The 25,691-nt window shown below is 40.5% G+C and overlaps 1 protein-coding gene across 1 annotated transcript; it reads right to left on the bottom strand.

Annotated features, from left to right (window-relative positions):
• Window positions 1-7,594: 7,594 nt before the first annotated feature.
• On the bottom strand, window positions 7,595-18,706 carry LOC120021511 (V-type proton ATPase subunit G 1-like). Its single transcript, XM_038965299.1, has 3 exons — window positions 18,525-18,706; window positions 9,195-9,295; window positions 7,595-8,368 (listed from the first exon to the last, which is right to left on the bottom strand). The coding sequence occupies exons 1-3, from the start codon at window positions 18,604-18,606 to the stop codon at window positions 8,195-8,197; spliced, it is 357 nt and encodes a 118-aa protein (XP_038821227.1). The 5' UTR covers window positions 18,607-18,706; the 3' UTR covers window positions 7,595-8,194.
• Between the last annotated feature and the right edge of the window lie 6,985 nt (window positions 18,707-25,691).

Below are 25,691 nucleotides of genomic sequence, written 5' to 3'. Positions count from 1 at the left end.
TTTAAACACATCCAAAACATACCCTACAAGTGCTGGACAAAACATACATTAGCTGACGAAATAATGGGATGTCCACTCACTTATTTGTTTGCTGCTCAGACAATCTTTTATATTTGATAAAACTGTCCTTTGACCAGACAAACAGTCAGGACCAAACAATGTAGGCTTGTGTTCATCAGTGTTTGGTAAAAGCCACATAAGCTAGCCTATACAGTAACACAAGAACACTTTCCTGATCAAAATAATTGATCATGAACTGAATGCTGATGCATAGAACACAACTAATAATGCCATTTCCTGTGCTTGGGTCCATGTACAGGGAATTGTTAATCATTAGACTTTATGGCGACCAATCGGGGACAAAGATAAAGGATAATGGATACACTGCAGCGAAGAATACAATGCCTTTAGAAAGTATACACACCCCTTGACTTTTTCCAGATTTTGTTGTGTTACAAAGCGGGATTAAAATTGATTTAATTGCAATTTTTGGTCAACGATCTACATAAAATACTCTGTAATGTCAAAGTGGAAGAAAAATATGAGGCATTGAAAAACGTCCCTGGTCTTTGTGGTTGAATCTGTGCTAGAAATTCACAACTCGATTGAGGGGCCTTACAGATAATTGTATGTGGGAGAGATGGGGTATCGTTCAAAAATCAAATTAACCACTATTATTGAACACAGAATGAGTCCATGCAACTTATGTGATTTGTTAACCAACTTTTGTACTCCTGAACTTATTTAGGCTTGCAATAACAACGGGGTTGAATACTTAATGACTCAAGACATTTTAGCTTTCCATTTTTTTAATCAATTTTGAAAATGTTCTACAAACAAAATTCCACTGACAATATGAGGTATTCTGTGTAGATCAGTAACACAACACCTCAACTTTAAGCAATGTAACAACAAAATGTGGAAAAAGTTGTTTTTTTATTTTACCAGGCAAGTCAGTTTAGAATAAATTCTTATTTTCAAAGACGTCCTAGGAACAGTGGGTTAACTGCCATGTTCAGGGGCAGAACGACAGATTTTTACCTTGTCAGCTCAGGGACTTAATCTTGCAACCTTTCGGTTACTAGTCCAACGCTCTAACCACTAGGCTACCTGCCGCCAAATTGTTTCTGAAGGCACTGTACATGTAATGTACTTGCACCTTTGGTCTAAAATGAGTTATAGTGTGACTGTGATAGAACAGTCCGACCTCCAGCCTTGTGGAACATGACGTAAAAGTGCATGTCAAGTCAAGGCCGACGTAGGCCTATTATATGAAAGCCAAAGGCGCTGATAAAACGGGCTCATAATAATCCTCACCAAAGATTAAAGTGACTGAAGTAATGACGAAATGTTCAGTAAAAAGCACAATGTACAAAATTACGGAAAGGAAAATAGCATCAACAACTGCTGACCAACAAAACATTCCATGATTGTGCAACTCAAACATTGTGATTAGAGGTCAGAGGTGATGATTACTCAGTGAAGCCTACTATTTACTCAACAGTTTGTGTGCACACGTGCGTGTGTGTGTGTGTGTGTGTTTGTGTACTGTAGCTTTGTTCAGAGAGCGAGATTAACTTTCTTCAGCTCTTGCCTTTAGTAAAAGCTGCATCCTCAAGTTCAGCACCTTGATGGAACAAAGACACGCTGAGTAGAGAAGACACTGTTCAAAACCATTCTCTCCCTGCGTCTGTCAATGTGGCAACATGCCATTTGGAAAGGCCTGCCTAATTCATTAATCACTTCAGTGGACAGTAAAGATAACCCTTGACCTGCAATTTGAAAGTGTGCAATTAATCAGTCTTATCTAAATAAATACTGTATGATATCACCATCAATGACCCTAACTGGCATCACATGATCATGTAGACCTAAGCCTAATCCTTTCACATTTAACAGTACACCACTGACCTAATTTTGCTACATAATTGCCAGACTTTAAAACACATTCCTAATGAATGCACAAGACCCACTACCTGATGCAAATACAGTACAGTAAAGGGTACACAGGCTAGCTAAGAGTGTACAATGGCAAAGTTAGCCTACTTTCCGACTTTTAAAACAAAATGGTACAGAACAATACAGGTTGAGGTACAATAACCAAAAGGTTGTCAATTCATACCTGAATTTCTCCATTAGATTCTGATCATGTACTCATCAATCCATCTTTGATTTACAGGTGTTGTTTAAGCCTTGTTTTATTTTACCTGTCATGTCTGTGTTATCAAACCACTGCTTTCCATTCATGGAATGTTGTTTGTGACTAGGGTTGGGCAGTCACCAGATTTGCATACCGTTCCTGTAGCATCCCGGGGTATACTGTATTACTGGCAGTGGACACAAGGGGCGCTATTACTTTTCAAGTGTAAAAAAACTAATTTAGGCTGCAGGGATCTTGATCCAGGAGGGGATTGATTTTCTCTACTGTAACTATGACGCCATTTCAATCAACAACCAAGATCAGAACAATTACTAACAATCCACTTCAACTTTTAAGGTGGTCAGTTAAGCTTGGCAGAGGTCAGACAAGTTGTATTCAAATACACTTGGTCCCTGCTGCCTTCATCATCAACTAGCCTAAGTATAAGTCTGTCTGTAAAGTAAACCGGTTGTTGAGAATGAGAACCCTTACCAGGCAAACAAGGTTCAGTCATGTAGGAGTGATGCCAAAGGGAAGGAGGGCCAACTACAGCAGCATAGCTGGAGGACAGCCTGGCCCATTGGATACTGTCACTGTCCTCCTGATACATAAAGACAATTGGGCACTGTTTCACTCAGACCCACTCATAAACATTCCTCCCATTCACATATCTGAGAGTAAATGAAAATATAACAAAGTCAGTTAATTATGAGTGACCCTGTTATCCCCAGAGCAGTCGAATTGAGAGTGAAATCCAAAAGATGCGAAAAGCAGATCTTTAAAACAGCATCTAAGTCGCATAGATTTTTGTGCATTGGGGTTCAAGTCATGTGGCAGAGTTTGCCGTGGCTGTTGAGTGCCACTCAATAGCAGACTTCCCACAATAAGATCAGTGAGCACCGACCATTTAAGAGATACAAGTTCCATACATTTCTTGTGGTTGACCAGCCTCGACCATTTTTTGATGTACTTTTGGATTGACATAAATAATGACCACCAGGCCATGGAACTTTCTGGCTCTAGAGGCTCACTTTTTTCTCTGTTATAAAGGGGATAACTGTGACAGGTAATGTTTTCAAAGCTGTAATTGGCTGTGAAAAGAGTCTATAATAGGGCCGCAGTACAATTGGTTCTGTTTCAGCATCATCATCATCAATGCTCAAGATAATGCTCTGAAAAGGCTGCAATTGAAATAGCTTGGAAAAAATATTATTTTGCATATTTGTAGCTTAATTTCTAGTTGTGGAATAGGTATGACATTGGAATAGGGAATATTGCATGTTTGTGCTTTATGACAAGTTAATGAGCATGACAATGTGATAGATATTGATAGCTTACTTGTTTCGCAATATGAGAGTATGATGCAAAAGAGCAAAGTAAAACCTTGAGGTAGTGGAGAGAGACTAAGATCAATGAGTCTTTGGCAACAAAGTAGAATTTTGTGTACTGTAACTGTGTAGCAAATACAAAAGCCAAGTATTTCTCAACAATAACTGACCATCTGAATAGTAGAATTATAGTCAAAGGCTAGAAATCTGTTTTGTTGGCAGCTAACTAGCTGTATGGGGTTGTCTTTTAAAAAAGTGTGTGTATATATATATATATAAAAATGGGATCTCGAACATATGCACATTTGTTTGAAATTGTGAGATGGCTCAAGTTGCAAAACACCAAAACACGACTTTGCTAACTAATGAACTAGATAGTCGCTGTACTTGCTAGCCAACTAGCTTATCTAGTAGCTACAGAGGTCAAACAAGTCCAAAAGAACGATACAGTTTAACTTAGTCTGGGAAAGCTCGCACGCGCTTACCTCACAATATAGATAACACGGTGCCAGCAACGTCGAGAGTACGGTACGTTTAGAAATGCTGTGGTTCCAGCGTGATTTTCTTGGGCCAAGATAACTCACAACCTAATCATTAACTATGAGCTTTCAAATGAACTTCCAGACTCCCGTTTATTCTACTGGCAAAACGCCGACAGCACAGCAAGCTGACATTTGACAATGCAGGAAAATGTAGACGTAGCACGGATGTTTTCATGTAGTAGCTTATCAGGCGACCCGTTCAGGGTAGGCACTTCCGCCGTCACATGGCAGCCTGTAAGCCTACATAACGCCTTAAAACATCCCCTGTATGTATTTTACATTTAATGTAGCCCTCAAAATACCACCGAATGTAATTTTTTATTCACAGATATTCTCAGAAAATATATGTATTTTCCTGGTGGTCTCTTCACTGGCTGGGTTGGATGGCAACCTGGTCTCAGAGTATTTCGTATTATTCTGTATGTAAATCCGAGACACTCCGTTTAGCCTATGTTACGTTTCATATGGCATGTATTAATTTGTAGAAGTCCATCAACCATTTCGTATGATATATTCCGAATTTGCTAAACGTACAATATTTACGAATTTGCAAAACATATTATATGTTACAAATTCTAGCTGGTTGGCTAACGTTAGGGGAAGGGTTAGCTAACATAATACGTAGTTGCAAAGTAGGTAAGTGGTTGAAAAGCTGCTAACTAGCTACAAAGCTTAAATTGTCCAGAAAGAGATACTAATTTACAATCTTTGGGTTGCTATTCGTTTGCATTGTACACCCACTCAGACCAACCAATCTACTTTCGTTTTTTCCTCACGTAACCATCTGTTTTATGAAACGTAACATATTATACTATTTTAGAATTCCGGATCTACTTTTACTATGTTACGTCTAGTCTAGAGACCAGGCTGCTCCACTCCACATTTTAAATTACCTAATTTTAACAAATATATATGATGAGAATAATTTCAAGTACTAATATTAGTACCGCTTGCCTACTGTTGTTTGATGAAAGAAGCGTTCTTAAACCAGAGGCATAACATTGTGAGACTTCCGGGAATGCCTGCGAAACAGACCAAGCAGACAGTACATGTACTATACATCAGTTCACATAATTTACTGTGAAACAATATGCCAAGCAGTCAAATGCACTTGGTATTGACCCCACGACTGGTGTCTGGGGTACTTGCTCATTAAGGGCCGGTTTCCCAGACACAGATTAAGCCCCTAAAATTAAGCCTTTAAAATACAGTGCAGTGGTACAAACGGAAGTACACACAGACTCCAATTAGCTAGGGTTTAGCTAGTTGAAAAGCGAAGCACATGTGCGTCAAGTATGGAAAATGCAGGCTAAACGTCCGGCAAAACAAAACGCATATGCATCGACCCCAATGACGTTTCTGTGGCTTAGCTAGCCAACGTTGCCATGACATCACCTACAAGCATTATTGGAGATTTCTATTGAAGCAGTTTCTTTGATTACATTTTTATTTGATTTCTGCCTATCTTCATCCTGTACTGTCTTTGTTAGAACTACATATCGGGCCAAACTTGCGTCGGCCAAACGCTACGCCACAACCACAGACGTTAGTTTCTTCTCAGCAGTTGAGTCTGGATCGGAGTACCTCCCCAAGAATGCAAACACATTCTAACCGTTCTGATTGGTCCCTGAAACCGATGGTTTTGGCCAGAACACATGTGGGTAAAGCAGAGTTTTGAAAATGTGTCATTGGCTTTGATACTCTGATTGGTTAGAGATGATCCAATCGCCGATGACTTTGTTTTGTACAACACCCCTCTTTTTGACATCACCACAAATGACTTAAATGATGGCAGTCTCACTGACATATGTAACAAACAGAGCAGTAGAATAATTTAGTTTGAGTCGTCAGGCAAGTTGTAGTGACCTCTGGAGGAACAATTTGGGTACTTGAATAGTTGAGAACAACAGTGACATGTAAACCTCAGCAGGGACAGATATTGAGTTTGCCTAGATGTACATAACAAATTGTCTTATCTATAAGAAGTCACAGACATGGCTGCAGTTCTGCTTTCTTTGGTCCGTTCCAGTGTTCCAGTATTGGGCTGCTGAACAATAGCCTGGAGGAAGCAGCCTGATCACTGCATTAACCATTCTATTTCAGTGAACACAGCAATTAGAGGGGTATCGTACGAAGCAAGCTAGATCTACTCAGGGGTTTCTAAAGCTAACCAGCTTCAGATTCCAGCTCAGGCTTCCTTCGTACTACGACGGTGGATATTGCTAATCCACCTGCTGCTAACCCTACCAGGCTTGTAACTGCACGTGCATATCACACGTGGCTAGTTGAATGCCAAGCTATTTTCATTGAGACAATAGTGAAACATCAATCCATGGGCAATTAAGCACCACATTATAATTTGTGCCCAAATAAAAATTAAAGTTATTTCAAATGAAATGAGGCTATGGTGTGAAATAGGCTTTTAAAAGTGCTGTCTTTATTTTATCGTTAATGCCGCCTTTGCACAAGCACATTTTCCCAATCCTATAGATTTTTTAAATTAAGTCATACAAGTGTTACATTGCGCGAAGTTTAAAATGCATTCTGTCATTACTAAATGTGATTAACATGACTATTTAACCAAAAAAACATTTGATTAATAAAATGTTTAAATCTGTAGTCCTCAAATGAAGGTGATGATGGAAATCTTTGCAAGAGGCAGGGAATAGTCAAATTTGTGGCTCAGTCATTTAATTCAAGGTAAGTGGAGTTGGTCTATACCTGATTGAAGTTGACATTTCAAATGGTTAAGGATTAAGGTAAATATGTCCCAAGGATTCTGGATAACACTGACCAAGTGGAGTTAGCCTGCCCCGGAGCAGGTTAGTTATGAAATTTACCTGGCTAAAAGGTGAGCCACTTTCGTATTACCGGTTATCCCGAGTTGGCGAAAATGACCTCGTTAACTCCTCAAACCTGCTTCATAGGCTACCCCTCTGGCTGGTTCCACATCAAGGTACTTGGAGGGAGAAATCTCACAGCCTTTAGCTAATTCTACATTAGCTGTAACCTAGGAAACAAATAGCCAGTAAGGTAGCCTGAGGAAATATACTGATCAAAAATATAAACAACATGGAAAGTGTTGGTCCCATGTTTCATGAGCTGAAATAAAAGATGGATGCCTAAAGAAGACCTAAGGGTGGAAACGTTATATCACCTGGGAGCATCAGCAGCATTTTCTTTTCCATTAAATAAAAGATCCCAGAAATGTTCCATATGCACAAAAAGCTTATTTCTCTCAAATTGTGTGCACAAATCAAATCTGTTTATATCCATTAGTGAGCGTCTCCTTTGCCAAGATAATCCATCCACTTGACAGGTGGCATATGAAGCTGTAACGGCATAATCATTACACAGGTGCACCTTGTGCTGGGTACAAAAGACCACTAAAATCTGCAGTTTTCACATGTTGGCAAGGATACAATTGGCATGCTGACTCTAGGAATGTCCACCAGAGCTATTGCCTGAGAATGTTATTGCCTTGAATGTTCATTTCTCCGTCATTTTAGAGAATTTGGTTGAAATTGAGTTTATATTTTTGTTGAGTATAAATTAAGAAAAAAAACACATGGTCATTTCAGCAATTGAGATTAAAGTCACCAGAACACTTTATTAAAAGTTTCATAATGTCACAATGTCTAAACAGAAGAATGTCCACTATACACACACACAGGATCTCATATTCATAGCAGGAAAACATTTAAAACAAAACAGATTGATTTTCAAAAATGAATTGCTTATTTTTGGGCTAAAATTCTATTAATTGGAATAAGTACTTTATTGGTCTCCACAAATAAGTCCATATAAATAAATGTCACACTGCAAGACACACATATACACTAACCATCACAGATACTAGAAGCCAATAAGACAGAACCACAGACATTGCACTGCATCAGACCAAAACAAACTCTGCCTGCTTCGATTAACCAATTGAGAGTCAAAATGCTTTATATTAGACTAGATAAATGTATAGCCTACCTATGTGAATCTTATACCCATCTGATGATTCAATTTCTAGCGAACATAGACTTATGAATAGAGCATTCAAGTGAGCAGGCAGAGAAAGGAGTTTGCTCCTTGGGTGTAGTAGATGTATCAATGAAGCATGTAAACTGATGGCAGTGCAATGGGAGGGTGTCAGTGCTTCCTTAGTTTAAGGGATGGATGGGGGGGGGGGGGGTCTAGCCAGCAAAACGGTAATTGGCATGGATCTCTGGCTTGATGTCACACACCATCTTCAGCAGATTGCCCAGCACCCCTTCGCGGTTCCGCTGGTAGCTAGTCTGGATGCTGCCCATCTTTCCCACCGTCTCTTTGTCCACCTCCACAGCAGAGTTACCATGAGATCCAAGAGCCTAATGGAGGAATGAGAGTGATTAAGGCCACCTTACAAGACAAACCACTTCACAAACATACAGTGAGTATAAAGTAGGGCTGTGGCAGTCATGAAAGTCAACAGGTAACTCAGGCAAATGACTGGCAGTCTAATGTTCATTGACCATAAATTAAGGCTTCTATGTATACAAGTTGCTGGTGCGTTCATTTGGAACATATCCATTTAATATACACGATTACAAAAAAAAATGAGAATTTGAAACAGGTCTTATAGGCTACACTTAAATCAGAGTTAATTGGTAATTTTAGTTGTGATAGAACAATGTTTTAGAAATCAAAACATATGGGCTGCATGATGCTACTCAATAGTAATGATTTGGAAAAAGTTGCAAAAGGGCATGTGCTCGGATCCTTGCTCTTCCCACAGAGAATTGCATGGCTGCTATGCTTGTGTAGCAAGCAAGTCAGGAGATTTCTAATCAATGGAAAATGAGAACGAAAATACCTGTCAAGACAGGTATAATGTAATCGCACGGGATGACAAATAACTTGCAAGAAGTTTGTCTATTAGCAAAAGTTAATTGGTTGCTTTCCCTCTTCCTTCGGTGATCTGAACCTCCTGCGTCTTACACATTCAAACCTCTTCCCCTGCTCCCTAGTAGCTACAGCTGCTCGCTCTGTGCCTCCTCTCCCTTTCTCCGTAGCTCTGGTTAATAAAGTAGCAAAAACAATTTGCTTATCTGCTACTTCCCTCACTCTGATCGCTACCAACTACAGTTCCTTGACTAGGAAAGCATATGCCTCGTTTCTCCTTTGCCAATTCAAACCATCCCCCCAGTGACTCACCGCAGCCTCCTTGGTCTTAAACTCCTTCTCCCTCTGCATACGGTACTGCTCAATCTCTGCCTGGGCTTCCTCCTTGGCCTGCTTCAGCCGACGGTTCTTACCTGATCAAAACACAAACAAATCTGCACTTAGTCTTAGTAAGTCAAATGCATTGGAGCAGACACTGAATTCCCAGTCCCATGAAGTCTACCATAACTATGCAGTTGGTTGTGTGCTTCCTGGCAAAAGAGGAAGTGGGAAAACCTATTGTTAGGGAAATGAGACCTACGCTGTGGTCGAATACCCATACTACAAGTTAATTTTAGTATACTCTAAACAAACTGTATCCTTTCAGTTGAGCGTACTAGCGCGTCGCCTGTCTACCGGAAGTTGATGCTGTTGCTATGCAATATCTTGCTAGCATAACAAATTACTAGCTAGACATTTTACAACTTTGCGTGTGCCAGAGTGCGCTCTGGGTGTTTATAAATTCAGAGCATTGTCAGATTGGCCGTTTGCAAATTTAAGGTGTTTCATCTCGGAGCGCACACTGGACGCTCTGGCTGAGGAGTAGGGTTGATTTGAGCGTTCTGACCTTACAACAGCAGTCAAGTACCCAAGCTAACGTTGGCTAGCTACTTCCAGACACAAATGAGAGAACACCTCTGACTATTTTACTTGCTCTAGCAGAGCTGGTTAGGCTGTTATGTTATCCAGAGGGTTGGTGACTAACTGTGCTGCTGGCAACAATTTAATCACGCTTTTTTTGCCGACACTGGCCATATTCAGCAGGTGTTGAGCGTTTGTAAATTCAGTTATTCTGCGCTCTGGTACAGTCAGACAAGACTGCTCTGACATCAGAGCAGATAGCCAGAGCGAATTTACGAAAGCACCCAAATGTCCATTGAGAACACTCAACTATACAACTTTGCTAAACTAAGAATGACACGAATAATTAAGTCAAACATTGGGTAGTTAGATCGCATATAGTTCATATACTGGCAAGTTTGTATTAGTAGCCAACTAACGCTAGGTAGCGAGCTAACCTACCGCCACATACTGCTGTAATGATATGCTATGTGGTTCGTACGGATAGCGTAGCTAACAAATTGTCAGCCAACAATGTGTAAGGTAACTTATTTGAAAAGTCATTACATTGCTCAACATTTGCCATAATTAGTTAAAGCAATGAATTGGTATCCGCACTCGGACATCGGCTGCATATTTTCTGCCATTTTCTGAAGAATCTGAAAATGATGCGAAGCCATGCCCATTTTCTGAAGAATTGCATTAAGGACCCTAAAAGCACAGAAATAGTGTCCACTGCTTGTACACTTCGTATTTTGGCGATTGTAGTACAACATCCGGGAACTTTTGGCATCTTTTTCTTATTAACAAATCAATACAAAAAGTACATGGAAAACATAATATATAAAGAATATACTAAGGACATTTGGGCTAGGGGGTACAATATCACATTACACAAGGACCGTACACACATTTATAATTCAGAGTATTTTTCTTAAAATAGTTCAATTTCTTTTTGCAAGGTAATAACATGTGTTCTGTTGGTAAATGTATATTTGTGAACATGACATTTGGCCTAAAGAATAGTGAAGTTGTTCCAACTTATTTCTATCATAAGTAAAAAATCCAAGCGGCACATCTCTCCATAATAGTGTAAAATCTTCATAAATGTGTTCAATTATAAATCTACTGATGTCAGCCACAGATTCCTTACATGAATACAATGTAAAAGAAAGATGCAACACTGTTTCTGGTTGGTCATTACACAAAGGTACAACTTGAATTCATGTTTTTTTTACTACTTCATATAGTGGTTGGCAGAATAATATTTATGAATAACTTTAAAAATAATCTTCCTTAAATTTTGTTATTAAGTAGGTATGTGTGGCAATATCCAATTTCCCCACCCCCCCAACAGATATTATCAATAAAACCATTCCAATAAGGCATGACATAAGGTAGAAATACAACATCCTGCTGAAACGAGGCTTGTATAGCTCTGTTGATTGGACTAAAATAAAAACAAAATCTGATGAGTCAACAGGGTTAATTGTAGGTATGTTCTGAGGGTCAGGTCTTCACACGTTCCTGAACAATAAAGCAACACCTGAGGGAATGGCATCCAAATAAATTGCAAGATCTTTAGGATCTTGTAAAATGATAAGAATTTCTTATAATTAAGTAAAAGACACCAATATTCTAAAAACGAAGTATTTAAACTATGTCCAGCGTATTCCATATAAACTCATCAAAAAAAGAAACGTCCTCTCACTATCAACTGCGTTTATTTTCAGCAAACTTAACATGTGTAAATATTTGTATCAACATAACAAGATTCAACAACAGATGTGACATGTGACTAACATAAATGGAATAATGTGTCCCTGAACAAAAGGGGGGGGGGGGATGTCAAAATCAAAAGTAACAGTCAGTATCTGGTGTGGCCACCAGCTGCATTAAGTACTGCAGTGCATCTCCTCCTCATGCACTGCACCAGATTTGCTGTGAGATGTTACCCCATTCTTCCACCAAGGCACCTGCAAGTTCCGGAGATTTCTGGGGGGGGGGGGGGGGGGGGGGGGGGGGAATGGCCCTGGCCCTAGCCCTCACCCTCCAATCCAACAGGTCCCAGACGTGCTCAATGGGATTGAGATCCGGGCTCTTCGCTGGCCATGGCAGAACACTGACATTCCTGTCTTGCAGGAAATCACACACAGAACGAGCAGTATGGCTGGTGGCATTGTCATGCTGGAGGGTCATGTTAGGATGAGCCTGCAGGAAGGGTACCACATGAGGGAGGAGGATGTCTTCCCTGTAACGCACAGCGTTGAGATTGCCTGCAATGACAACAAGCTCAGTCCGATGATGCTGTGACACACCGCCCCAGACCATGACGGACCCTCCACCTCCAAATCGATCCCGCTCCAGAGTACAGGCCTCGGTGTAACACTCATTCCGTCGACGATAAACGCAAATCTGACCATCAACCCTGGTGAGACAAAACCGCAACTAGTCAGTGAAGAGCACTTTTTGCTAGTCCTGTCTGGTCCAGCGACGGTGGGTTTGTGCCCATAGGCAACGTTGTTGCCAGTGATGTATGGTGAGGACCTGCCTTACAAGCCCTCAGTCCAGCCTCTCTCAGCCTATTGCGGACAGTCTGAGCACTGATGGAGGGATTGTGCGTTCGTGGTGTAACTCAGGCAGTTGTTGTTGCCATCCTGTACCTGTCCCACAGGTGTGATGTTCAGATGTACCGATCGTGTGCAGGTGTTGTTACACGTGGTCTGCCACTGCGAGAACGATCAGTTGTCCGTCCTGTCTCCCTGTAGCGCTGTCTTACGCGTCTCACAGTACGGACATTGCAATTTATTGCCCTGGCCACATCTGCAGTCCTCATGCCTCCTTGCAGCATGCCTAATACCCTGACTACACCGCTTGCTGGCGCGAGCGGTGCAAAATAATTTTTGAAATCTATGTTATTCAATTATTGTGCGTGTCTGCATTGCCAAGGGCTAAAATAGAAGTCCTTTCTCTCCCATCTCCTCATTGGTTTATAGAAGCAGGCACCCACGTGCCATCTCCTCATTGGTTATAACCACGTGGGTGATTGAAAGACGAACTGTGTTGCCGGTTGTCGTGGTAATACTATGAAAGTTTAGATGCCAATCACCATATAAAGTTCAAAGATGAAAAAGCCTGGGAGGAGGAGAGATGACTAGAATCGATTCGGTTGACCGTTTTATGTGTGGATTAATTGTCAGAGTAGAGGACCTTGTGCATTTCAGGTAAAATAACAACCTAATGTTTATATCCCGGGACAAATTAGCTAGCAACAGTAAGCTAGCTAAATAGGACAAATTAGCTAGCAAGTGCACGCTAACTAGCTAAATTGCCATAAATGTTTAATGCTTTTCAACATGTTCCCAAATTACTATCATTGGTTCAGAGTTTGTTTTATTATTTTAACCTGGGTGTCGTGATCGCGTTTGGTGTAGGGGGACAAAATAAAATGATGCACGATGGCGCACGCTCGCAGCCGGTTTGGGTTCCGTGTAAGGCACGTTCACGCAGATGAGCAGGGACCCTGGGCATCTTTTTATTTTAAGAAAGGCCTCTAGTTTTCATAACTGACCTTAAATTGCCTACCATCTGTAAGCTGTTAGGTGTCTTAACAACCGTTCCACAGGTGCATGTTCATTAATTGTTTATGGTTCATTGAACAAGCATGGGAAACAGTGTTTAAACCCTTTACAATGAAGATCTGTGAAGTTATTTGGATTTTTACGAATTATCTTTGAAAGACAGGGTCCTGAAAAAGGGACGTTTCTCTTTTTGCTGAGTTTATAATGTCTGTGTGGAGAAAATTATGCTTATAAATTAAGGACCATAACAAGAACACCTGCTGATGAAAAGCAGAGTTTCACTGGAACTTTGTCAATATTAAAATTGCAAAACATGAAGTTAAGGCCACCAAAAGTAAAGACATGAGGAATAAAGTCCCAGATAGAAGTGGGTCTTCTTAGGAATTGTTTTATCCAATTGATCGTGTGTTATTTATGTTAGTAAAGTTCATAAAAATTCAGCCCACCATACTCATAAGTGTTCATTACAACAGTTTTCCTAATGTAGTGGGTACGGTTTCTCCACAGAAAGTTGAAAAGCATCTGGTCTCGCTATTTGCTTATTTTACCGTCAAGATATAAAGACTAACATGCCACTCTCTAGAGATATCCTTGAAAGGAAGAGCCCTAATAACCAAGGCTGAAGCTAAGTCCCTCTGTAGCCATTGATTTAGCTTCTGTTTTTTTATATGAGGTTTAAAATTTAGTAAGCCTCTAGACTTCTGATCCTTAGTAATGGGTTATGCCTAAATATATGTTCTTCTTTCACTGGAATACCATAAGATGAGGGTGTCACAATCGTTGACAGCCATGAGTTCACATTTATTTATGTTAAGACATATCATCCTTTTCCAAAGCATCTGGTCTATCACATTGATCGATATGGATATCTGACTAGAGTCTTTCAGAAAAATAAATAGAGTAGCATCGTCAGCCAACTGGCGTATAATAATTTCTTTACCAGCTATGGAAATACCTTGTACAGGATTATTATTAAGCATTTGTAAGAAGTTGGGTGATTCATAAAAATAGATGCGGCGAGACAGAACAACCTTGCCTAATTCCTCTATTAAACTTAAATCTAGGTGAGGTGCCATGTTTCAGTTTGATAGAGCGTTTACCATTCGTATAGACTTTAGAGTCTTAATAGCCTTACAGAAGAAAAATCCCCAAAGCCAAATTTCTCAAGGGGGTGGAAGAGAAACTAACGCTCCACTGTCAAATGCTTTATAAAAATATGAAGCTATCCTCAGTTACTAGGTCTTAGTAGTCAAGTATGTGTAATACTAGTCTGATATTGTTAGAAATATGTCTGTTCCTCATAAAGCCAGCTTGTGTTTCAATGATTGCATCCAGGACTTCTTTAATTATTTTTGCAAGTAGTAAATGTAATATTTTAATAATGACTAAAGACAAATTGGACGCCAGCTATCGATGAGCAGCAGTTCTTTTCTAGGCTTAGGTATCAGTGTTATTAACCCCTGACTCATTGTAGGAGGGAGAACATTGTTTTAATACTCTAAAAAGACTTCAAGTAGGAAGGGAGCTACTTGTTCAGAAAATAAGTTGTACAATTTTGCCGTAATTCCATCAATATCTGGGGATTTACTGTTCTTTAGATGTTTGATAGACTCTATAATCTCTTCAACTATGATGGGTTCATCACACTGTTTAGATTCTATATCACTGATAGAGTGAACATTATTCAGGGAGTCAAAAAACATCTGGATTCCTGACAGTACGTAGAGCTATACAATTTCCTGTAAAAATTGCTACAGTAGTTAGCGATTAATTTTTGGTCATCTGTGATAGATGCTTAAATTATGGATAGTGTTATTTGCAGAGTGACATTTCTCAAGTCTAAAGAAATAGGATGGATTCTGTTCTCCCTCAAGCCATTTTTCCCTAGATCTAATAAAGGCTCCTTCTGCTTTTATATATATAAAATCCAGTTTATTTTTTAACTCACATGTCCTCTTCCCGACAGGCTGGCTGGGGACCTCTGAGAAAAGGGAAGTTAAGTGATCACCTTTTCCTTCTCAGCTCTTCTGGTCTTCGCAAGATTAGTACCACATTTTAAGGTATTTGGCCATTTCAAATGTAAAGAGCTCCCAGTTCTTGCAATAAGATCTCGCCACAAGCTCTTTCCCAAAAGTGTGAGAGCAGATCTTTAACCTCAAACTTAACTATATCATTATTTAATAAGAAGCTATTTAGCTTGCAGTAGGATGCTCTACCAAGGTTAGTATCCGGGGTAAATATTTTGATATCAATGTAAAATGGCCCTATGGTCTGTGAGGGGAGTAGTACAGATATTTGTAGCAACACACTCACCATCAATCCATTTCGACAGAAGACAAATCTATTCTGGATTGTCTGGAACCTGTTTTGTTACTCCAAGTGAATGATCTGTCGGCCGGAAACCTCTCTCCATATATCAGTAAGATCAAACTTTTCCATAAAAAGTATTAAACCCAAATTCTGATTGGTTGGTCTACCTGGGGGCCATCTATCAGTTGAATTATCTATAGTAATGTTAAAGTGCTCTCCTATCAATGATAACAAATTGGGAAATTTAGATAAACCAATGAAGTTTGTTTCTCTAAAGATTCAAGCAACTCATCATTCTCATGTTCAGTGTTGTACCCGTAGAAGTTGACAGTAATGAGCATAATGTCATGGTAACTGATCACAAGACAAATAGTGACCAAAGGGGTCACAGTCCAAGTGTAGAATATTACCAAAGGTATTTTTCATTGTAATGACCCCAGCGGAGCGTTCAGAGCCACGAGAGAGCCAAATATCGTTGCCCCACTGTGACTTCCAGAAGTTGGCATCAGCCAAAATTGAGTGAGACTTTTATGGGGGGAAAAAAAATCTGTTCATAGTTGTTTAGCAAATAAAAGGCCTTGCGCTTCACATTGTTTGTAAAGCCCTAGCATTTAAAGAAACTATAGACAAAGACAAAAAAGTATAAACTGCAGGATGAGTCAAAAACGTAAGAGCAGTGAACGTAAGCTTTAAGGATCCGAGATCTGCACCATTTTAGTCAACTTAATGTGAAAATAGCTTATACCATAAACTGAGCTAGTTTTTAATCCAGCTCTTAAAATTCAACTCAACAGAAAATTGTTCAAGACCGAACCAAGTGTTCTCCGCAGTAAGAGAGAATAAAAAGTCTTTAGTGTAATCACAGACAATTATGATAAATAAAAATGTACACCACCGTTCAAAAGTTTGGGGACATTTAGAAACGTCTTTGTTTTTGAAAGAAAAGCAAATTTGTCCATTAAAATAACATCAAATTGATCAGAAATACAGTGTAGACATTGTTAATGTTGTAAATGACTATTGTAGCTGGAAACAGCTGTTATTTTTTTTTTTTTCATGCAATGTCTACACAGGCCCATTATCAGCAACCATCACTCCTGTGTTCCAATGGCACGTTGTGTTAGCTAATCTTAGTTTATCATTTTAAAAGGCTAATTGATCATTAGAAAACCCTTTTGCACAGCTGAAAACTGTTGTTCTGATTAAAGAAGCAATAAAACTGGCCTTCTTTAGACTAGTTGAGTAAATGGAGCATCAGCATTTGTGGGTTCAATTACAGGCTCAACATGGCCAGAAACAAAGAACTTTCTTCTGAAACTCATCAGGCTATTCTTGTTCTGAGAAATTATGGCTATTCCATGTGAGAAATTGCCAAGAAACTGAAGATCTCGTACAACGCTGTGTACTACTCCCTTCACAGAACAGTGCAGACGGGCTCTAACCAGAATATAAAGAGTGGGAGGCCCCGGTGCACAACTGACCAAGAGGACAAGAGTGTCTAGTTTGAGAAACAGACACCTTACAAGTCCTCAACTGGCAGCTTCATTACATAGTACCTGCAAAACACCAGTCTCAACGTCAACAGTGAAGAGGCGACTCTTACAGGATGCTGGCCTTCTGGGGACCCATGCCAAATCTTTTCAGTCTCCTGAGGGGTTAAATGTTTTGTCGTGCACCCTTCACGACAGTCTTGGTTTGTTTGGACCATTATAGTTCTTTGGTGATGTGGACACCAAGGAACTTGAAACTCTCGACCCGCTCCACTACAGCCCTGTCGATGTTAATGGTTAACTTGCACATCTATCACTCCCGTGTTTAATTGCTAAATTGTAATTATTTCACCACTATGGCCTATTTATTGCCTTACCTCCCTAATCATACCTCATTTGCACACAGTATATAGACTTTTCTATTGTGTTATTGATTGTATGTTTGTTTGTTCCATGTGTAATTCTGTGTTGTTTGTGTCGCACTGCTTTGCTTTATCTTGGCCAGGTCGCAGTTGTAAATGATAACTTGTTCTCAACTGGCCTACCTGGTTAAATAAACACACAAAAAAAAAAAATGGGGATCTGTTCACCCCGCCTTTTCCTGTAGTCCATGATCTGGTGTACCAAAATGCAACGACGCTGTCGGTGTGATCAAAGCGTTAGGTCTGACAGGCCTCTTGCCGGGTTCTTGAGAGCTAGGCCTATGGTAAGTGTGAGATCAGATGATATCTACGAATCTTCACTAGATGTAGGCTAGGTGTGGTTTCCCCAAGATAATTTACTAAGGGGACAGTATAGGTGAGTTACCGTACACACCCATTGTTGTCGCTTAATTGCCACCACTATGGAACATTTCACATCTTACTAGCTCAGTTGTGTATGATATGGAACAGCCAGCCAATGCCAATTGTAAAAAAAACACAGCACCAGGCCCATTTGGTTGGCATCCATCATGTGCACGACACCCTTGAGTATAGACATTTACTAGAAATAACAGTAGCTAACAGTTACTACAGGTGGCAATAATTTGCTAAAAAACAAACCAGAGACCTTAAGTTAGCCAGTTTATATTTTTTGTTGTTGTTTTTTTAACCTGCTGGTAGCTAACTTAGCTATCAGATGTTGCTAGCTAGTTAGCTTGGATTGAAGCAAGGCTTTGTAGGCCTTTCCATCTCCACATTCTGCCGTTACCCAATCACTGAATTTATTCCTATCTAATCTGGGGTATATTCGAGTAGCTATCTATTGATAAAATGTTTGTTATGCCATTAGCTAGCTAACGCTACCTTCCAGCAAAATGTTAGCCAATCAAGCTAAAATCAAATCTGCTATCTATCTAGCTAGTTTAGCTTACCTAAACCGTTGATCAGATTTTAACTTACGTTTACGGGCTTCTGCTACCTTTTCTGCAGCTCGTTTTTCAGCTTGCAGTAGCTGCTGGATACCTTGGGACTGGCTAGCCATTATTCGGTTAGGAGAGAGAGGTCTAGATGGACAAGAAGATGGGGTTCCAGCTGCTGGTCTGTGTTTGCAGAGAAGGTCGGTGAATTTACTGCAGTCAGCTGACAACGCATCATACCTTTGTCATGCTCAAACCACGTGACTGGGAGTGCGGTCGATTTGCCTCCCGGGTATCCGAGATGCACCCCGCAGCAGCCTGTGACTAAATCTAGCCTTGTCACTAAAACCAATACTATAACCATATACTGACAGTGGTTAAACCCTACCACATACATGTGAACACTACCTTTTCTTTCCTAGATTCCTTTCCATCCTTCCTTTCCTTACATAGCTTCCTTTCCTTTCAGCGCCCCCTTTCCTTTCCTAGCTTCCTTTCCTCCTTTCCTTTCTACTGGCTGTGGTTAATCCCTACCACATACCACATAATGAACTCTTTGACTTTACTAGATTCCTTTCCTCCCTACCTTAAGCTATGAAAGGAGGATAGGAAAGGGAGAGATGAAAGGAGTAAAATAAAGGCATCTATGAAAGGAGGAAATGAATCTAGGAAAGGAGAAAAGGAATCAAGGAAAGAAAAGGAAGAGTTCAGATGTATGTGGTAGGATGTATGTGGTCTTTACCATGGCCAGTAAAGAGGAACGTATAGGATGAAGGAAAGGAAGTTAGGGTAGGAGGAAAGGAAGCTAGGAAAGGAGGAAAAGAAAGGGAGTGATGAAAGGAGTAAAGGAATCTTGGAAAGGGGCTGCAGCTGGAGACTGTTGACTTATCCCTTCAGTGGGTGCAGGTGCCATATTACATCAGTTTGGGGCAGAAAAATCTAGCCTGAGTAGCAGTATTAGCTTCTCCCACTCATAACACACATTGTTCCAACAATGTTTCCCTTGACTTTCTTTAGCATAAAATGTTTGTTTAATAAATAGGGTTTCTTCACACATTGTGTACATTCATTCAGCATGCATTCGAATAGGCTACAAACAACCATTTCTGAAATAGAGTACACAGTAATCTAAACTGTCAACAGAATGCAGTTTATACTGTAACAAACACATTATGGACATTGTATGCACAGCCAACGACTGAAAGAATGACTAATATTGTAAAATTATATGAAACAGCCTCACCTGGAGGATGCATAACTTATTGCAGCCTGAATAAACAGTAGGCAAAAAAAAATAAAGAGAGTTGCACACTATTTATAAGTTCCCAGAAATGTATTGGGTATACCACTAATGTTTCGGCATCACATTTTCTTCAGGGAGGGTGAAGAACTCTAAGCCTGAAGCAGGCAATGTGATGCTGAAATGTTTGTGGTTCACCCAATACATTTCTGGGAGCATAGTGTGTGACTCTTTTTATTATCATAGCCTACAGTTTACGTTCAGTTAGTCAGCTCATGCCTTTTACAAGCCTGAAAAAACAGGTGCTCAAGCCCGGAAACGAAGGGATCTATTCCCATTGGTAGAGACAGGATTAACTTAATTATTTCATAATTGACTATTTCAATTTCTTTGATTAATAACAATAATTTTAGCTGTGTAATGGAATAGTCCCAAAAGTGCAAACTCCAATGTATATCAAGCACACCTAAAATACTTTTAAGTATAGACATATTATCTGACCTACAGTGCCTTCGTAAAGTATTTAGACCCCTTGACTTTTTCCACATTTTGTTAGGTTACAGCCTTATTCTAATATTGATTAAATTGTCAATATTCTACAATCTACACACAATACCCCATAATGACAAAGCAAAACCAGGTTTAGAATTGTTTGCTAATTTATATGAAAAACCCCCAGAAATATAACATTTACATAAGTATTCAGACCCTTTACTCAGTACTTTGTTGAAGGACCTTTGGCAGCAATTACAGCCTCGAGTCTTCTTAGGTATGATGCTACAAGCTTAACACACCTGTATTTGGGGAGTTTCTCCCATTCTTCTCTGCAGATCCCCTCAAGCTCTGGGGAGCGTTACTGCACAGCTATTTTCAGGTCTCTCCAGAGATGTTCGATCGGGTTCAAATCCGGGCTCTGGCTTGGCCACTCAAGGACATTCAGCGACTTGTCCCGAAGCTACTCCTGCATTGTCTTGGCTGTGCGCTTAGGATCATTGTCCTGTTGGAAGGTAAGCGCTCTGGAGCAGGTTTCCATCAAGGATCTCTCTGCACTTTGCTCTGTTCATCTTTGCCTCGATCCTGACTAGTCTCCTAGTCCCTGCTGCTGAAAAACATCCCCACAGCATGATGGTGCCACCACCATGCTTCACTGTAGGGATGGTTCCAGGTTTCCTCCAGACGTGATGCTTGGCATTCAGGCCAAAGTGTTGAATCTTGGTTTCATCAGACTAGAAAATCTTGTTTCTCATGGTCTGAGTCTTTAGGTGCCTTTTGGAAAACTCCAAGCGGACTGTCATGTGCCTTTTACTGATGAGTGGCTTCCTTCTGACCACTCTATCATAAAGGCCTGATTGGTGGAGTGCTACAGAGATGGTTGTCCTTCTGGAAGGTTCTCCCATCTCCACAGAAGAACTCTAGAGCTCTGTCAGAGTGACCATCAGGTTCTTGGCTACCTCCCTGACAGTTTGGCCGGGCGGCCAGCTATAGGAAGAGTCATGGTGGTTCCAAACTTCTTCCATTTAAGAATGATGGCGGCCATTGTGTTCTTGGGGACCATCAATGCTGCAGAAATGTTTTGGTACCCTTCCCGAGATCTGTGCCTCGACACAATCCTGTCTCGGAGCTCTACGGACAATTCCTTTAGTCATGGCTTGGTTTTTGCTCTGACATGCACTGTCAACTGTGGAATCTTATATAGACAAGTGTGTGCCTTTCCAAATCATGTCCAATCAATTGAATTTACCAAAGGTGGACTCCAACCAAGTTGTAGAAACAGCTCAAGGATGATCAATGGAAACAGGATGCACCTGAGCTCAATTTCGAGTCTCATAGCAAAGGGTCTGCATACTTATGTGAATAAGAGATTTCTGTTTAAAAAATGTTGTACATTTTCAAACATTTCTAAAAACCTGTTTTTGCTTTGTCATAGTGTATTATGTGTAGATTGATGAGGAAAACAATTCATTTTAGAATGTAACATAAAATAAAAAATAAAAAACTCAAGGGGTCTGAATACTTTCCGAATGCACTGTACATGGGCAGAGAATCACGGGACAGTCATCTTTCCACGGAAATGTACTTCCTAAATAGGCCTATTAGGCTATAGTTTACTACATTGCCTAGAAATAGGCCTAAATATTGCTCACCCATATTTCTCAGTCTGAAAATCTTCCCACTCCTAAAAGGTAGGTCATAAAAATAGCTAAAGAGAAAGTGCAAGTCTCTCCAACTCTGCTCTCTTCAAACTACATCTAGCATACTGGCTGATATAGCCCAGTAATACAATGTAAGGGCCATGTGAGAATCTCTGGAAATCTAACCTATTTAAGTTATTTTTGCACATTTGATATTGCTTATAGGGCACAAAATTGCTGGGACCATGGCTGGCAAGTGAGCTGTGTCAAATACGCCTAAAATAACATTGGGACCAGTTCTTGCAGAAGCGAGTGGGAGTTGGACAGAAAGCTAGCGGGTGCGGGCAGGATGAAGAAATCTTCCTGCACAGACTTTTACTGTGCACCATGACAGCGAAGCCTGTAATGTTAGAGCCGTTTATTACTGTGTCACTGTGAAAAGTAGAGAATTAGCTAGGGAAACTGACAGATCAGTAACGTTACATTGGCATACTGAGTAATACAAAAAAACATCAGAATATGAAATCTTCAATCGTTTGGCTGATGGTTTCATCGTTTGATTCAGGTCTAGTTTGATTGAGGCATAAATAATAGCAAATGTAAGCCAACTTTTGGCCAGCTCTTTCTCTAACAGTACATCAACTGCCGAAAGCTTGCCAAGTTCATTTACTTCTGAAACGTGAAAAAAAAAGCTACAAAACGTCCATACAAACAACGGCTGTTAGACAGCAATAATCACCATCTGACAGATAACTAGAGGCTAGAGCTGCCCTGGCTGTGGTTGCTTCTCACTAGCATAGCTTATTCATTCACCTCAGTCAAGAGGGGATGAAACATTAGCTAAAGTTACATGTCAGTTACAATAGTAGCTCAGCACGGCAAACACTATTTTAGTTTTTTTCTTCTGTTAAGTTAAACAGCAGTTACCTTGCCAGCTACATCAGTCAACTACAGAGTAGCCCGTTTCTGTTCTTTTTACATCTAGTGAAAAAGTGCAGCGCATACACTGAATGCTCAACTCTCCCGTTCTGGTCCAGCCAGCCTTCCAGAAGCTTTGCCTTCAGGTGTCCGCGTGGTCCTAAATCCAGTCGGATAACACTCCGAACAGTCTACCCGACCGCTCGGTGGCGTCCTCATGGTCCTAAAGCACACAGTTGCCTTGTTTTGGATCACAGGATGGTAAGTTGGTGGTTGAAGATATCCCTCTAGTAGTGTGGGGGCTTGGCTTTGGCAAAGTGGGTGGGGTTATATCCTTCCTGTTTGGCCCTGTCCGGGGGTATCATCGGGTGGGGCCACAGTGTCTCCTGACCCCTCCTGTCTCAGCCTCCAGTATTTATGCTGCAGTAGTTTGTGTCGGGGGGCTAGGGTCAGTTTGTTATATCCGGTGTCCTGTGTGAATTTAAGTATGCTCTCTCTAATTCTCTCTCTCTCTCGGAGGACCTGAGCCCTAGGACCATGCCTCAGGACTACCTGGCATGATGACTCCTTCCTGTCCCCAGTCCACCTGGTCGTGCTGCTGCTCCAGTTTCAACTGTTCTGGCTGCGGCTATGGAACCCTGACCTGTTCACCGGACGTCCTACCTGTCCCAGACCTGCTGTTTTCAACTCTCTAGAGACCGCAGGAGCGGTAGAGATACTCTTAATGATCGGCTATAAAAAGCCAACTGACATTTACTTCTGAGGTGCTGACTTGCTGCACCCTCGACAACTACTGTGATTATTATTATTTGACCATGCTGGTCATTTGAACATCTTGGCCATGTTCTGTTATAATCTCCACCCGGCACAGCCAGAAGAGGACTGGCCACCCCTCATAGCCTGGTTCCTCTCTAGGTTTCTTCCTAGGGAGTTTTTCCTAGCCACCGTGCTTCTACACCTGCATTGCTTGCTGTTTTGGGTTTTAGGCTGGGTTTCTGTACAGCACTTTGAGATATCAGCTGATGTAAGAAGGGCTATATAAATACATTTGATTTGATCACATTCCAATGATAGAACTGGGAGGGACAAAAATGCAATTTCAGAATGTGGGAGGGGGGGGACATGTCCCCAGTGAGTTGCCACCCTGGCGGTAAAACCGTGAGCTCACACACACACGTCACCTGACGTGTGTTTATCACCACCATTTATCTGCACCTAGTGGTCTGTAGTGTAATTGCCTGAATATTACCAGACTATAAGATACACCCAAATTGGCTCCAACAATAGAAATTTACTTTATTGGAAAATGACAAGGTTTCATGTTTGTAATTTTTTTTTTTTACAAAGTAAAGTAGCTCGCTAGTGGCCTTCAATCGATTGTTGGGACGCTTGGTCTTATGGCTTGTGTTGGAATCCACGTCACTGTCAACTGGTTTTCTACTCAAATGTATTTTGTCACAAAAACAAACACTAATGCAATATGTTTCCAATCAAAACCTTGACTGATTGGCTTTCTGTATAATTAGTGAAATCCTGAGTTTTTAGAACCTGAGAGAAGAGGGGAAACAATGATTCAAAGCACACCAAACTGGAGAAATGTCAAACATTTATTTCTAAACAGGACTAAATAAGTGCCACAATTTCACAGTACAGTGAAGTCAATCCCAACAGCTTTAGTGTGAACACTTTTATTTACACGATTTTCCAAACATTTTACATTCAGTGCAAATGTAACTTCATTCGTAGGGGAGGGACAACTTATTGGGACAGTTTACGAGACCCACATTATGCTGATTCCAGGACTAAAGTCTATGTAGAACATGCTTTTAGTCCAGAAGTCAGCTCAATCTGAGTCTGGGAAACCAGCCTTTAAAATGTATTTCTAACCAGGTATTTCTCCACGTGGCTTTATACATTAGTCTAGAAATAATTTATTGGACTTCTTCACAAAGGGGTGAACATAAAGGTAAAATCACTTGACCAAATCAAGGATCAGTTGGAATGAAAGCCAGCATACAGGCCACACCATCATCCTCTAAGGATTTGAACCAATCTCTCCATTGGACAGAAAAGTTGACTGGCATATAGTGGCATATAGCTCCTCCAATGACCTGGCCTTTCGGTGAACATCAGATTCTGCTGATTGCAATATCACAATGTTTGAATTAAAAGGGGGTATGAAATGAATTAGACATCGTATTAACCCCTTAGTTTCATATAAATAGGTAGTCTATCTGAAATTAAAGACAAGTCTTCACTATGTGGAGACCATCATTGTTTTCACTGAAGTACCCAGCAGGCGACAAAGCTTCAGTCTGCTGTAAAATGTAGAAACTGTCTAAACAGAGGGCAGAGTGTCTGGGGGTTTTCGCTCCTCCCTTGATTCATTAAGGTCACTAATTAGTAAAGAACTCCTCACCTGGTCCTCTAGGTCTTATTTGAAAGGAAAAAACAAAAACCTGCAGACACTAGGGCCTCCATGGAATGAGTTTGCCACCCATGCCTTGCTTAAAAGGACCTCCTTACTTCCTCCCTTCCTACTAATAACTGCCCTGACATCATCCTGATTGGATAAGTAAGGGTCAAGTTTCAGGTTTCCACTCAGTCATATCAGGGATGGCAGGAGAGAAAGGGACGATAATCAGGTATTGGAACTAGGCCCTTGGCACGTCTCTAGTGATTTCATATGGGTGTACTGTCTATCAGCACCCTCTCCCCTACCCAAAACGTATTGTATTATCTCCCCCAGTCTAAGGCATAGAGTCAATTCAGTCACAAAAAGCATTTGCAAACATTTTTACAGCTGGCTGTGAAGCAGAAATGGTTGTTGACATTATATACAGTTATAATCCAGATATCTAAAATCCCAAATCAAAATTGTGTTATAGTATAACATTGAAACACAAGTACAACCCCAAAA

This window comes from Salvelinus namaycush, chromosome 26, assembly GCF_016432855.1.
Source record: "Salvelinus namaycush isolate Seneca chromosome 26, SaNama_1.0, whole genome shotgun sequence".
NCBI classification, from domain to species: domain Eukaryota; kingdom Metazoa; phylum Chordata; class Actinopteri; order Salmoniformes; family Salmonidae; genus Salvelinus; species Salvelinus namaycush.
The sequence above is the reverse complement of the archived record's forward strand: the minus strand, read 5'-3'. Positions and strand labels throughout refer to the sequence as shown.